The 11,922-nt window shown below is 35.5% G+C and overlaps 2 protein-coding genes across 4 annotated transcripts; both read right to left on the bottom strand.

Moving 5' to 3' along the window:
* Positions 1 to 360: 360 nt before the first annotated feature.
* Positions 361 to 8,066, bottom strand: LOC100268163 (probable glycosyltransferase At3g07620). 3 transcript variants are annotated; one of them, XM_059740677.1, is made up of 7 exons: positions 7,966 to 8,066; positions 5,614 to 5,743; positions 3,789 to 4,521; positions 3,454 to 3,647; positions 3,238 to 3,368; positions 1,674 to 2,022; positions 361 to 1,321 (listed from the first exon to the last, which is right to left on the bottom strand). In XM_059740677.1, the coding sequence occupies exons 3-7, from the start codon at positions 4,519 to 4,521 to the stop codon at positions 653 to 655; spliced, it is 2,076 nt and encodes a 691-aa protein (XP_059596660.1). In that variant the 5' UTR covers positions 5,614 to 5,743; positions 7,966 to 8,066; the 3' UTR covers positions 361 to 652. The 3 variants fall into 3 exon arrangements, with proteins under 3 accessions (XP_059596660.1, XP_019078531.1, XP_002283936.2); XM_019222986.2 differs by having other exon boundaries at positions 3,454 to 4,521; XM_002283900.5 differs by having other exon boundaries at positions 3,454 to 4,588.
* LOC100264574 (probable glycosyltransferase At5g03795) lies at positions 7,772 to 11,884 on the bottom strand. Its single transcript, XM_002280559.5, has 5 exons — positions 11,791 to 11,884; positions 10,302 to 11,224; positions 10,096 to 10,226; positions 9,174 to 9,522; positions 7,772 to 8,764 (listed from the first exon to the last, which is right to left on the bottom strand). The coding sequence occupies exons 2-5, from the start codon at positions 11,148 to 11,150 to the stop codon at positions 8,096 to 8,098; spliced, it is 1,998 nt and encodes a 665-aa protein (XP_002280595.2). The 5' UTR covers positions 11,151 to 11,224; positions 11,791 to 11,884; the 3' UTR covers positions 7,772 to 8,095.
* Between the last annotated feature and the right edge of the window lie 38 nt (positions 11,885 to 11,922).

Below are 11,922 nucleotides of genomic sequence, written 5' to 3' on the forward strand. Positions count from 1 at the left end.
TTTTTTTTCCCAGCAGTAATTAGATTTTCCTATGCCAATGTAGGGAGCTCTGGTCTTGAACTTGTGTTTGTATAAAAACTCAGGCCATGTATTTGATATGCCAAATTCATAGAACAGCTGTTAATAACTACCCAATTTGCCAGAACACCTGTACAATCTTCAAATAGATTTAGCCTGTTCCATGGAAGCACACTGGAGCATGAAAGGCTTTCAGGATGATGTTTTGTGATGGTTCAGCAAGGCTCAAATCAAGCCCTGAAAGACAAGCCTGAAATGGAATATTTAAGGTGAATACAAAGTATAAACATGAGGTTTTTTGAAATCAAAATAGGGTTCTTGATCAAACACTAGATGGAGATGTTGAGGAATTTCTAGATTTTCTATTTATAGAAGTCTACAATCTTAAATCTTTCTTACAAGAGGAAAATGGTACAACAACATATATACAAAAGGGAAGGAGAAAATTGCCTTAACATAATGTTAATTCTCACATCCAGACAGAGCCTCTTTGTACACCATGAAAAGAGGACAATAAAGAGAGGCAAATGGTTTATTCAGCAGTCTTTTTGTTTTTCCTCTGCAGGCTTGCAGTTGTGTCTCTACTCCTCATGTTTAACTTCATCTCATATGCCCATCAAAAGATCTCTTAAAATCATCTAGGTTTTACCTGGAAAACTCTGTTGTACCAAATTGAATGGAGGGTCATGTGGAAAAGATCATACTTCAAGGGCTTGGCATGCCACAGAAAATGCTTCTGAACCTTCCTTACCCCAAGCTGCATTTGAAGATACTTATCATTTGGTATCGAGAGGAGAACATCTTTCAAGTTGGGAATATCTTTCTCTGCCAGTATTATTGAGAATGCTCCCCAATCTAAGACATCGAAAAATGGTGGCACGAAATTGTCAGATATGATCACAGGCACACACTCGTAAAAGATGGCTTCAACCACCCGTGGGCTGTTGACCTCGTAACCCTTGGGACAGATGCAAAACTTGCTGCTCTTCATGTGCTGGATGTAATTCATTTTGCTTGCAACACCAGGAGGCATTGGGCCATAGATCTTCATATCAGGGTCTTTGTCCTTCCAGTACTTCAGCAAGATTGGTCGTAAATATCCATGCATGTTTCCAGCATAAAAGGCAAGAATGTGCCTCTCAGAAGGAGGTTTTCCTCCGAGATCTCGAAGAGGATTTCTTGCGGAACGGACATATGTTTCTGGAAGAGACACATCCCTGCCTATTTTGAAGCCTGCAGTTACATCAGCATTGCAGAGGGCTTTGATGCATTGTTCCATATGATGTCTTGTTTCGTATGGAGCCTACAAGGGTCCAACGCATCATATCAGATTAAGTCCAAACTAAGTGAGACTAGCATACTTTTGACAAAGACCATGGCCACACAACATCACTAAAAATCAGGTTTTTCTTTTTCAACCAGAAAAAGCAACTGGATTGTCTAATTTCCATTCATTTTTACTTAAATGATTAAAACATACTTGATAACGTGATATGGTTCTGATATGGCATAATACGACAGGACTTTTTTGTCAGTATCAAGGCATGAAACCTAAACCCACTCTAAAACATGATTTGAATGTCTTTAACATAATAAAATACTCAAAAACCAGTCAAGCTAAAGTGACCAAAAAGAAAGATGTGCAGAAAGCATACCCAATCATGGCAAGCAACAAGAAAGTGATCTGCTCCACCAGTTCTATTCCAGAAACGATATTTTGCAGCAATTTTTTCTGAATACTGCTTCAAATATTGGCGTAGATTGGTCCGGTTGTGAGAGTTCCGTACATACAGTTTGTACTCCAGCATCCGTGAACTAAAAGGCATATAAAACAGCTGAGCCTGTCGAGGGTCCTTCACAACAAAATGCTTGTTTCTCTCCATCAGTTTCATAAACCATCCCTCAGAGGCATATAGTCCCTTGAGTATTGGTTGGTGAAAGATGGGTTTTTCTCCATCCTTGTAGACATAAACTTTCAGGATGCGCTCCATGAGTTCATAGCTTCTGCAAATGCAACCAAATGGAAGTTAACATTGAAACCCTTTGTCAACAGAAAAGTGTTGTTTAGCTGTATTTTTATTTTTATTTTTTTTTTGTGATAAGTAGTTGTTTAGCTGTATTTTCATACAGCTAGAAGGCAGATCTATGAAAATGTTGAAAGAAACAGGACTTAAGTTCTTAGATGGCATGATCTTCTCCATCCAACTATTTCGTGTTCTATTCTTCAAGCGAAGATTAAGAACAGAATAATTTCTAAATCAATTTCCACCATTGGTTGTGTTAATCATGGGAGGACCTTCTTCGAGTTTAATCAGCTCCAAGATCATTCGAATGCATCCAGCTTATTTTTTAATTGTGGCCAGAGAATAAGGCATGTCAATTGGTGATTGTGAGTCTCAAGGATACAACTCCTCGATACCATAATATTTTATATCATAAAGTTATCAGCAACTACAAACAATATGTGTCCCAATCCCTAAATTCCAACATCTTAACATTTAGGGATCTAGCAAGTCAAACATCTATATCATACCTAATATGCAAATTTTTTTCAAGCCCAGAAGTTAGTTACCAAGTGTTGACAGATAGGAAAACCTAGTTGATTACTTATTGGTTTCTAGAAGCATCTTCTGAATGTGTCAACACATGGATGTTGACTATGAAATACATTTACGTATCTCTAATACAATAAAGCAAGCATAACACAGACATCAAAGGAGTAAGCCTCCATAACAAACAAACTCATTAGAAATAAGCGGAAGAAATGCTCTTTCTTTTTTCTTTTATGGGTAAAAGAAATGCTCTTTCTATTGGACAGATTAGAGTCGAATAGGCGAAGCTTCTGCAAGAAAGTTTCACCAAGAACAGAAAAATCAATACATGCATTATTCCACTCTTTTCAAGCAGAATTACCAAGTACTATTATCAATGAGAATGATCGAGCACGATTTTATGAGCTTTAAAGTGAGTAACTCGTATATTTCTTCTACAGTTTCACTTCCTTCCTATTTTCATTCTTCTCTACTTTCAAATTATAAGTAGCAGCCTGGAATGATATTAATTTCACATCATAATTGGAAATCAAGCAAGTATTAAAACTCAAAGCAAGCCAGTCAAATAAAAACTTTCTGAGTTCCAGAATCCCATGAATGAAATGGCAAAATAAAAGTATACTTTCACAACAATGTAGATTTATGTATATGATTTTATCAGGATTACCTTTTAAACATGGAAACATTTCGAAAAAGAGGAGCATGAAGTTCTGGATCATTCTTTACTCTAGGAGCATTCTGAATCTGTAACTTTGCAGCCAGCATTTCCTGGTCACGTGGGGAGGCCCAACGAGGTCTCTGAATTCCAATGATAAAGTTAAAATTCCCAATAAAACTACAGCATTGAAGGTAAAATTTAATTATAAAAATGAAAAACTTGTACCATTGCACGTGAGGAAGCACGGTGCCGAACTAATCTTCTGTTCATATCATATATTGATGTTACTGATTTTGGAGGCATCTCACTCTGCATCTTTTTCCTCCCAGGATTACTTGTCATTGCAGAATTATTGTTTAAATCAGCAAGATCACTCTGCAGCACCAGAAGATTTTCATCCTTAGAAAGGATTTCTTTTTCTGGCTTTCCAACAGAAGATATGTCAGTGGCGGTCAAATGGTTTGAGGCGTTTCCATTTGATGCCATTTTTTCGATGTAGGTGGTGTTAAATAATGAATCTACTCCAGGAGATGCAAGCAAATGGGATTTGAAAGTAGTACCTAGACTTCCAGGGGTACTTGGTGTTAGACTTGCATCTGCTTTTACAATATTGTCTGTTGAAATTCCCTCATTTGGTGGTTTCACAATATGCACTGCAGAGCCGATGTGTCTCATTTCACTGTCCTTTTTCAGATCTGAACTATTTTCTTGATTGTTGACATATTCCAATGCAGAGATCCCATCCATATCTACAACTTTCTTAAATGGCAAACCTTTACTTATGTTGTTATCCTTAGTAAATTCAACAACGTGATCCATGCCTTTGCTCTCTGAGGCAAAATTCTCTGTGTCTCCACCCTTTTCCTTTGGTCCATTATCATCCTCATTGAATTCAACAATGTTTTCCAGGTCTTCTCTCTCTAATGCAAGACCATCTTCTATGTCTTCATCTGTTCCCTCTGTTCCATTATCATCCCCAAATTCTACCGTAACATTTGATTTCTCCACATCTTCTACCACCTCAACAAACAGTGAAGTGTCAGTCAAGTCTGAAGCATTGGAAAGAAGGGACTTGTTAACCATAAAAGACCTGACAGAAGATTGTCTAGTTGGGGAGCTGAAATTGTCATATATTGGAACATCCCGATCAGGCAGTAGAGACAGAAGAGCATTTCCATATGGAAGCAACAGGGATTGACACAACAAATAAGTAATTGCCACTAACCCCACCATGAAAATCCATCTCCTGGTTTCTACCAGACAGAACTTTTGAAATTTAAGAGTGCACTCCATCTGCAAACATTACCCGTCATGTAAATTCATTCAATCATCTTCTAAAGAGAAACATTTCTCGGCAGTCCTGCATAAATACCCAGATTTCTAAATTTAATTACAACACAATTCCATTTAAAAAATGTAAATGTTGTTCACAAGAAAGATAAAGCACCATTGACATTGTTGGCAACCCAAAAAGAAATTCCAGACAGCTAAATATAAGATTTAAAGCACTCATATGAAGTGCAATGAAATGCAAGAACCACTGATTGGAACAATATAAAACTAAAAATAGAAAGAAGAAAGAAGAAGTTGGTGCAAATGAAGCAGACAAGAGCAGCATAAGTTCAAAGACACAACCTTACAACCCACAAAGTTAAACATTTGAAGAAAAATGATAATAACAATTGGATTGTTGAAAATCAGATCATACATTTTCATCCACCTAACTTCTAGACTAAAGCATTTCCAGCAAATATCACTAACCCTGAATAAGCAATATCAATCTTCAACCTAGGGTTGAATAATCCAAAAGCTCAAAATATGTGATATTATATAATTAAATCTAGTAATTGTAGACAAGCATAGACCCTAGGACTTTGTTTGGTTGCTGAAAGAACGGAGGAAAGTAGAACTAGAAACAACACTGAGATCTTGTATTTTGAGCTGTTCACTTTTCTTTTTTATGATAGGCATTGAGCTGTTCACTTCCTAGTTAAAGAAACACTTAACTAATCCAAATAGTTGCACAACATCAACTTGAGTTAATTTTTCTGGTTGCTTTGTCGGTCAGAGAAACCAAAAAAGTAGGTTTTTTAAAATTTTCCTTCTATTTTCTGCTCTTTCCTCCACTTTTTCAGCTGCCAAACAGAGCGCTTCTGTTCTAAAGTTTCATATACAAAATAAAAAAGTAAAAAATAAACAGAGCGTGACAAGCGGATACTCGATGAGCTTTGGACATGCATCAAAACCTTAACTAGCTTTACAACACATCAGCATACAATCTGAGTGATTCTCCCAGTGATTTCATCAGACAAAGCAACAGAATTTTCAAACAGAAACTGAGCTCTGTGCGGATGCTGAGAAAGGAAAAGAGAGGGAAACTCAAACCTTGTCCGGTCAGTTTGGTAGACATCAAAGCAGCAGAAAATGTGACCCTCCTTTCGTCTTCCTCCACTTTCTAGGCAGCCAAACTGAGACCAAGGAGCATCGGTTACTGGAATTGAAAGGGATCTGAACACTGAAGAAATATTGTCGTTTTCAATAAAGAAAGAAAAAAATTAAAATTGTTTTTTAAAGAAAAAATAATTAAATAAATAAAGGATTCTCATCATACCCATTACTTTCTTAATTAATTTTATTAATAATAAAATAATAATATTTAAATAAAGATAAAAAAAAAAAAGGGTGATGTTTGCCTTTTTCAATTTTTCTCTTCATTTATTTTTTCTCTTTGGAAGAGTTGTTTGAAACTCCACTGGTCGTGTTCTATATACTTCTATTGCTGGTTAATGCTAGTGTCTTTGAGTTTGGGTAACAAAACGATGTCGTATTGAACTAGCCTGGAAAATACCCTTCTTATTTACCTTTTTACATGAATGCCACCCAAAAAAAATTTCTAGGAATTTATTATTTCCATAATTAAGAATATTTAATTTCAAATATTGGAATCGTATCTTTGATAGATACAAATTCGATAACATACGATTTTCCTTATATATAGCATAATATTAATATGGCGGATCATTTATTAATACCGAATCGATATTCATATATTAAAAAAATATCACCAATCAAATTATGTCTCATATATATGCGCATTATTATTTATGTCGAACCAATATAATTTTTACCATATACCTTCGACTACCCAAATTACATGTTCGATAAGTTCTAGAATTTTCCCCGTATAAAGTCAGGGGTGAATTTAAGTTGATGCATGGGAACAAATGAAAAGGAGGAGGACAAAAACTGATAGATGTAGGTGAGGAAATTAAGATAAGATTGTTTAATATATGAGTGAACATTTGAGCTGAAAAAAGTAATGTCACGTTGGAGGACCCCACCAGCATGTATTAAAGTTATAACACTGACTTCATTTCTTTTGGCACCTCCACCTATCCTATGGAGGAGCCTGCATCACAAGCTTATTGCCTTTTGAATATCAGACTTGGCTCAAAACACAATAAATACCAAGCTTGAGAAAGGTCAAAGTAAGCTCCAGCTAACCTCACTAACAGTAGTAGATGTGGAGGAGGCATATGGATTGTTTTGTAATTTTGAAAATTAGTTTTTTATAATATTTTTTAAAATTGTTATTTAATATCTTATAGGACAAAAGTTGTTTGAAAATTTAAAATATTTTTGATATCTTTAAATATGTTTTAAAAATAATTTTGATGTTTAATATTTTATTTTTAATTATTTATATGTTTATAAAATTATTTTTTTAAATAGCTCTTAAAAAATAATTAAAAACAACTAAATAATGTTTATCTTGTTTTCTATTTTTAAGAACATTAAATAAAAAATAATTTTTTATTATTAAACATATTTTCTTAGTTTTTTGTTTTAAAGAATAAAACGTTTTTTCAAAAATAGTTGTCCAACATGTCCATAATAACTTTTTTTTTTCTTCATCTTCTACAACAATTTCACTGACATATGATTCCACAAAAAAAAAAATATATATATATAGAAAATATAAAAATAAATAAAAAATAAATTTAAAGTTCATATATTCCTTTAAACTCATTTAACTTATTTTAACTCTTAGAATAAATAATTTTAAAAACACATCCGTCTCTACATAATTTTAATTTTATATATATATATATTTTTCATAATATAATCAAATATAAAAAAATAATTTTTTTAATATTTCTTTATTTAATGCTTTTTGGGATCTAACTTAAAAAGAAAAGAAAAAATAAAAGAAAATAAAAATTGATTTAAAGTGAATAAATTATTTTTATATGTTATTTTAAATCTATTTAATTTATTTTAACTCTTCCGTACGAAGATAAAATAATTTGAAAATATATAAGTTTCTAATTAATTTTAATTATATTTGATTTTCTTCCATATTTTTTTGTAGTACAACTAAACACAAGAAAACCATTTTCCTTACCATTATTTTTTTCTTTCTAACCAAACACAACCAAAAGAAGGTCAGCATCTAGCTTTAGAATTATTGAAGCATTAGTCTGGATTTAAGTTCACTAAACCTGTTTGTCATCTACATTGATTGAACTTCAGAGCAAGGCAGTAACAATCAAGCAAGAAAGATGGAGGCATAAATTTGACAGTAAGGAGGGTTCTCTGCAGGGATTCATTTGCATATCACACATATACAGAATGCTTTCTTTATTTTTCATATAGCATTTGAACAAACAAGCCCATCACCAGAATCTGGTGAATCAAGCAGCTATACACACACTACTCCACCCTCATTCAACTTACATTGGCAGGATGACAGATGATGTTTCAGCAAAATTCTGGGTTGCTTGCTCCTCCCATCTCCCGGTTGATTGTTTGCAGTTGATGGATAACACCATTCCTTTGTGACATTTGATCAGCTTTCTTCTATCTCTTATTTGGGCTTTACCTGAAAAACTCGGTTGTACCAAACTGAGTGAAGTATCATGTGAAATAAGTCATACTTTACCGGCTTTTTGTGCCAAAGAAAATGCTGTTGCACCATCTTTACTCTCATCTGCATTTGGAGGTACTTCTCTTCTGGGATGGAGAGAAGTATGTTCCTCAAATTTGGTACATCTTTCTCTAGAATGAATACTGCAAATGCTTCCCAGTTCAATATCTCAAAGAAAGGAGGCACATAATTGTCAGATATGATCACTGGCACACACTCATAGAAAATGGCCTCAACAACTCGAGGTGTATGAACTTCATAGCCCCTGGCACAAATGCAATACTTACTGCTCTTCATGTGATCCCGATATCTACTTTTGCCTCCATCATCGCGAGACATTGGACCAAATATTTTGATGTCTTGTTCTTTATTCTCCCAGTACTGTAGCAGGATTGGACGGAGATAGCCATGCATGCTTCCAGCAAAGAAGGCCAGAATAGGTCTCTGTGAAGGAGGTTTTCCTCCAAGATATTTTAGAGGGTCCTCAGATTTACGGATATATGTCACTGGAAGAGTAGTATCCTTGCCTATTTTGAAGCCACTGGCAATATTTGAATTGCAAAGAGCTCTGATGCTATTCCAGCTGCATTGCCTTGTGATCCGGGGTGCCTGAGAATTGAAGCCTTTGTTAGAAAATGTTCCACTTACCAAGTCATAAGTTGATTCACCTCCTGCAGAGCATTATGCATTTGGCTTAGATTTAGCCCATGGATGGCAGCTTTGAGTGTTCCTCTTCTCTTCTCTCTTGGAAAACACATGCAAGCATGCCAGGGGCATTTGCAAGAAAAGTTTGATTCTTTAAACATCACTGAGTAAATCATAACCCACAAAGATGAAGGGTGGCATAGTTATGGCCTGAGACTTTATCCGAATGGTATTGGTGCTTATGGTTCTATAGATAGGGTTCTGTCCATACCAAGCCTAAAGGAGCTCAAAAATAATAAACTAAAAGGCCTGATATAGAAGTTTTGACTAAAAAAGACAAAAAATAAAGATGAATGATGCATGAGAACCATACCCAGTCATGACAAGCAACGATTAAATGATCTGCTCCTCCAGTTCTGTTCCAGAAACGATATTTTCCTGCAATCAAGCCTACATAATTCTTGAAATATTTCTCTAGGTCCCTTGGAGTGGAGGAATTTTGTTCATAAAACACAGTCCTCAGCATTTTTGAACTGAAGGGTACGTAGAACAAGTGAGCTTTTCTGGGGTCCCTGACCACAAACCGTTTGTTCCCCTCTATCAGTTTCATGAACCATCCTTCAGAGGCATAAATTCCTCTCAGTCGTGGCTGATGGAATATAGGCTTTTCTCCTTCTCTATAAATATAAATTTTGAGCACCCGTTCCATCAGTTCATAACTCCTGCAAATGTGATAAGATGGAAGCTTTAATTGAAAGTCTATGTGTACATAGCCTTAGCTCGGTACTGGGACAAGGGTTATTTTCTGAAAGACCAGGGATTTGACTCCTGAAGAAAACACATGCAGATGCACAGCGTGTCTTCCTTCCTATGGGTGGGATAGTGAAGGAGCAGGACAGAGTCAGAAGTGTCCAGGGCCTATCTCATAATCAATTAACTAAAAGAACTCCAAATACCAAAGCAATACTTATGAGTTAAATCTTCATATCCGCATATATATTAGCAAGTTAAACTATGAATAAAGAGTATCATTACAACCAAATTACGACTTGTATAGTAAAAGATCTTTATTAGTTAGCAAGTGATGATAATACCACAGTTTCCAATAAGAAGTACCAAATATTTAAACATATAAACATTCAACTAGGCTCTCCTTTAAACATGAAAACATTTTGGAAAAGGGAAGCTTAGGTCCTGGATTGTCTCTTACAATGGAAGCACCAGGTGACCATGACAACACTGATTTTAACATTAAGCGTTCAACATTCAACACATAAAGCTTTGAATAGGCTCACCTTTTAAACATGGAAACATTTCGGTAGACAGAAGCATAAAGTCCCGGAGTGTTCCTTATGACTGGAGCATTCTGGATTTCTGATCTTGCAGATAGAAGCTCCCGATCACGTGGAGAAGACCACCGTGGCCTCTGTAACGGATAAAAGAATAACTTAAATCTGATTATTGGTTGTTCAGATTGAAACCTTTAAGTTCAAATCCATACCATTGAATAAGAAGAAACAGCACTCTGAAGCAATAACAAATTCATCTTGGATATGGTTGTTGGCTTCATCCCCCTCCTTCTAGTAATAGAGATGTCTGCAATTGTATAATTATTGTCCAAAGGAACTGAAACAGTTTGCAATAGATTGGTATTTTTGTCCTTTTCGGCTTCCATGACATGTTTAACATTGCTCACTGTGGATAAATCAGAAGTTCTAGAATCTGCATCCAGGTTTCTCGTACCCTTTGAAGAAATTCCTGGTGACACAAGTGGCAGGGACACAAGACCATCCCGATTGCTACCTTCCCCTATTGTTAAACTGGTGCTCGCCTTTCGGTCATCATCTATCTTGAAATTGTTGTCTGATATTTTCAAATGCTCTAGAGGACCATGCCTGAATTCTATTGCCTTTTCTTTAGGACTATTATCTGTATGTCTGACATTTCTCACTGTCATGCTCTTATCAAGTCCTACACCCTTCTCAAGAATAAACTCATTGTCTGAGTTTTTCTCTTTGTGCATTTCAACAGAATAATCAAGGTCTCCGTCATCATCTGATGCAAGATGATAGTCCATGTCTGCTTCATCCTCCAAATCAGAAGCATCACTATTATTCACCACTGTGCGAATTACATAAGAATTAGCCGATATTGAGTTCTTCAAAATGGTGGCATCGCCAACCATCATAGATACTGAACCCTTTACAGTAGGTGATAGAGTCAAGGTATTCATACTGGGAAGTTCAAAAACCTGAAACACAATTACAGAAGCAACCACTAGGCCCACAATGAAGAGAAGTCTTCTGGACTCAACATGACATAACTTCATGAATAGAGCTGTCATATCCATATCATAAAATGGCAACAAATAACCAATTACATCAGGTACAATCTGGTCATCACTCTAATCGTGTTAGCCTGCATCTGGAAAGGCAATCTTAAATAAAGTTACATCTTTGTCTGAGAAAAGAGAAATGAATTATCACACTGGAAATGCTAGACTCAGATGAAATTTCTGCATTTACAGAGACAAGCACCCGTGGGTAGTATTTCAGTAGTTTCTTGCTTTCTAAAGCAAGAAAATTGCGGAATGTCAACTTCAGAAGGTAAGAAAAAACTTCCAAAATTCTAAACAAACAGGATCTAAATTAACTGTTGACCAAACCTTTTCCCACAAATATACAAGGGCATCTCATTATCAATTTAAAAAAAGAAAAAAGAAAAAAAAATGATTTTTATGAAGTATAATATCCAGCATCAAGAATTAACAAGTAAGGAAATCAAATCATTTAATTTTGAAAATCATAAGGTTCCATTTGGTTGCTGAGAAAGTGCAGGGAAAAGAGAAGAAAATTTGGAATCTTGTCACTGCTACACCAATCCCAGAACCTGCAATGGGCTTCCAAAATTTCCACTCTTGCCCAGCCATTTTTTCTCGAGAATCAAACGGATGATACAAGAAGATGGAAGAAAACTGGTACGAGTAGTACCTGTTCACGCTCTCCGTAGATCATTCTGAAGCATTTTGGGGTCGGTCAGTGCTTGGAAGTTGGAACACTAGCTCCAGCTTCAGTGCAGTGAATAAGATTGCCCTTCAATCATAAGGAAATAACGGAAATACC

The sequence above is a fragment of the Vitis vinifera genome, chromosome 11 (assembly GCF_030704535.1).
Source record: "Vitis vinifera cultivar Pinot Noir 40024 chromosome 11, ASM3070453v1".
Classification (NCBI taxonomy): domain Eukaryota; kingdom Viridiplantae; phylum Streptophyta; class Magnoliopsida; order Vitales; family Vitaceae; genus Vitis; species Vitis vinifera.

Bases quoted from the DNA above. Each gene is read 5' to 3' on its own strand.
- LOC100268163 (XM_019222986.2), bottom strand. From the start codon at position 4,521: ATGGAGTGCACTCTTAAATTTCAAAAGTTCTGTCTGGTAGAAACCAGG. The intron at 2,023-3,237 runs GTAATCCTGATA...TTGCATTTGCAG, and splicing joins AATGTTTCCATGTTTAAAAG to AAGCTATGAACTCATGGAGC. The intron at 1,322-1,673 runs GTATGCTTTCTG...GGACCCTTGTAG, and splicing joins TTGTTGCTTGCCATGATTGG to GCTCCATACGAAACAAGACA.
- LOC100264574 (XM_002280559.5), bottom strand. From the start codon at position 11,150: ATGGATATGACAGCTCTATTCATGAAGTTATGTCATGTTGAGTCCAGA. The intron at 10,227-10,301 runs GTATGGATTTGA...TATCCGTTACAG, and splicing joins CTGTTTCTTCTTATTCAATG to AGGCCACGGTGGTCTTCTCC. The intron at 8,765-9,173 runs GTATGGTTCTCA...TTCAATTCTCAG, and splicing joins TCGTTGCTTGTCATGACTGG to GCACCCCGGATCACAAGGCA.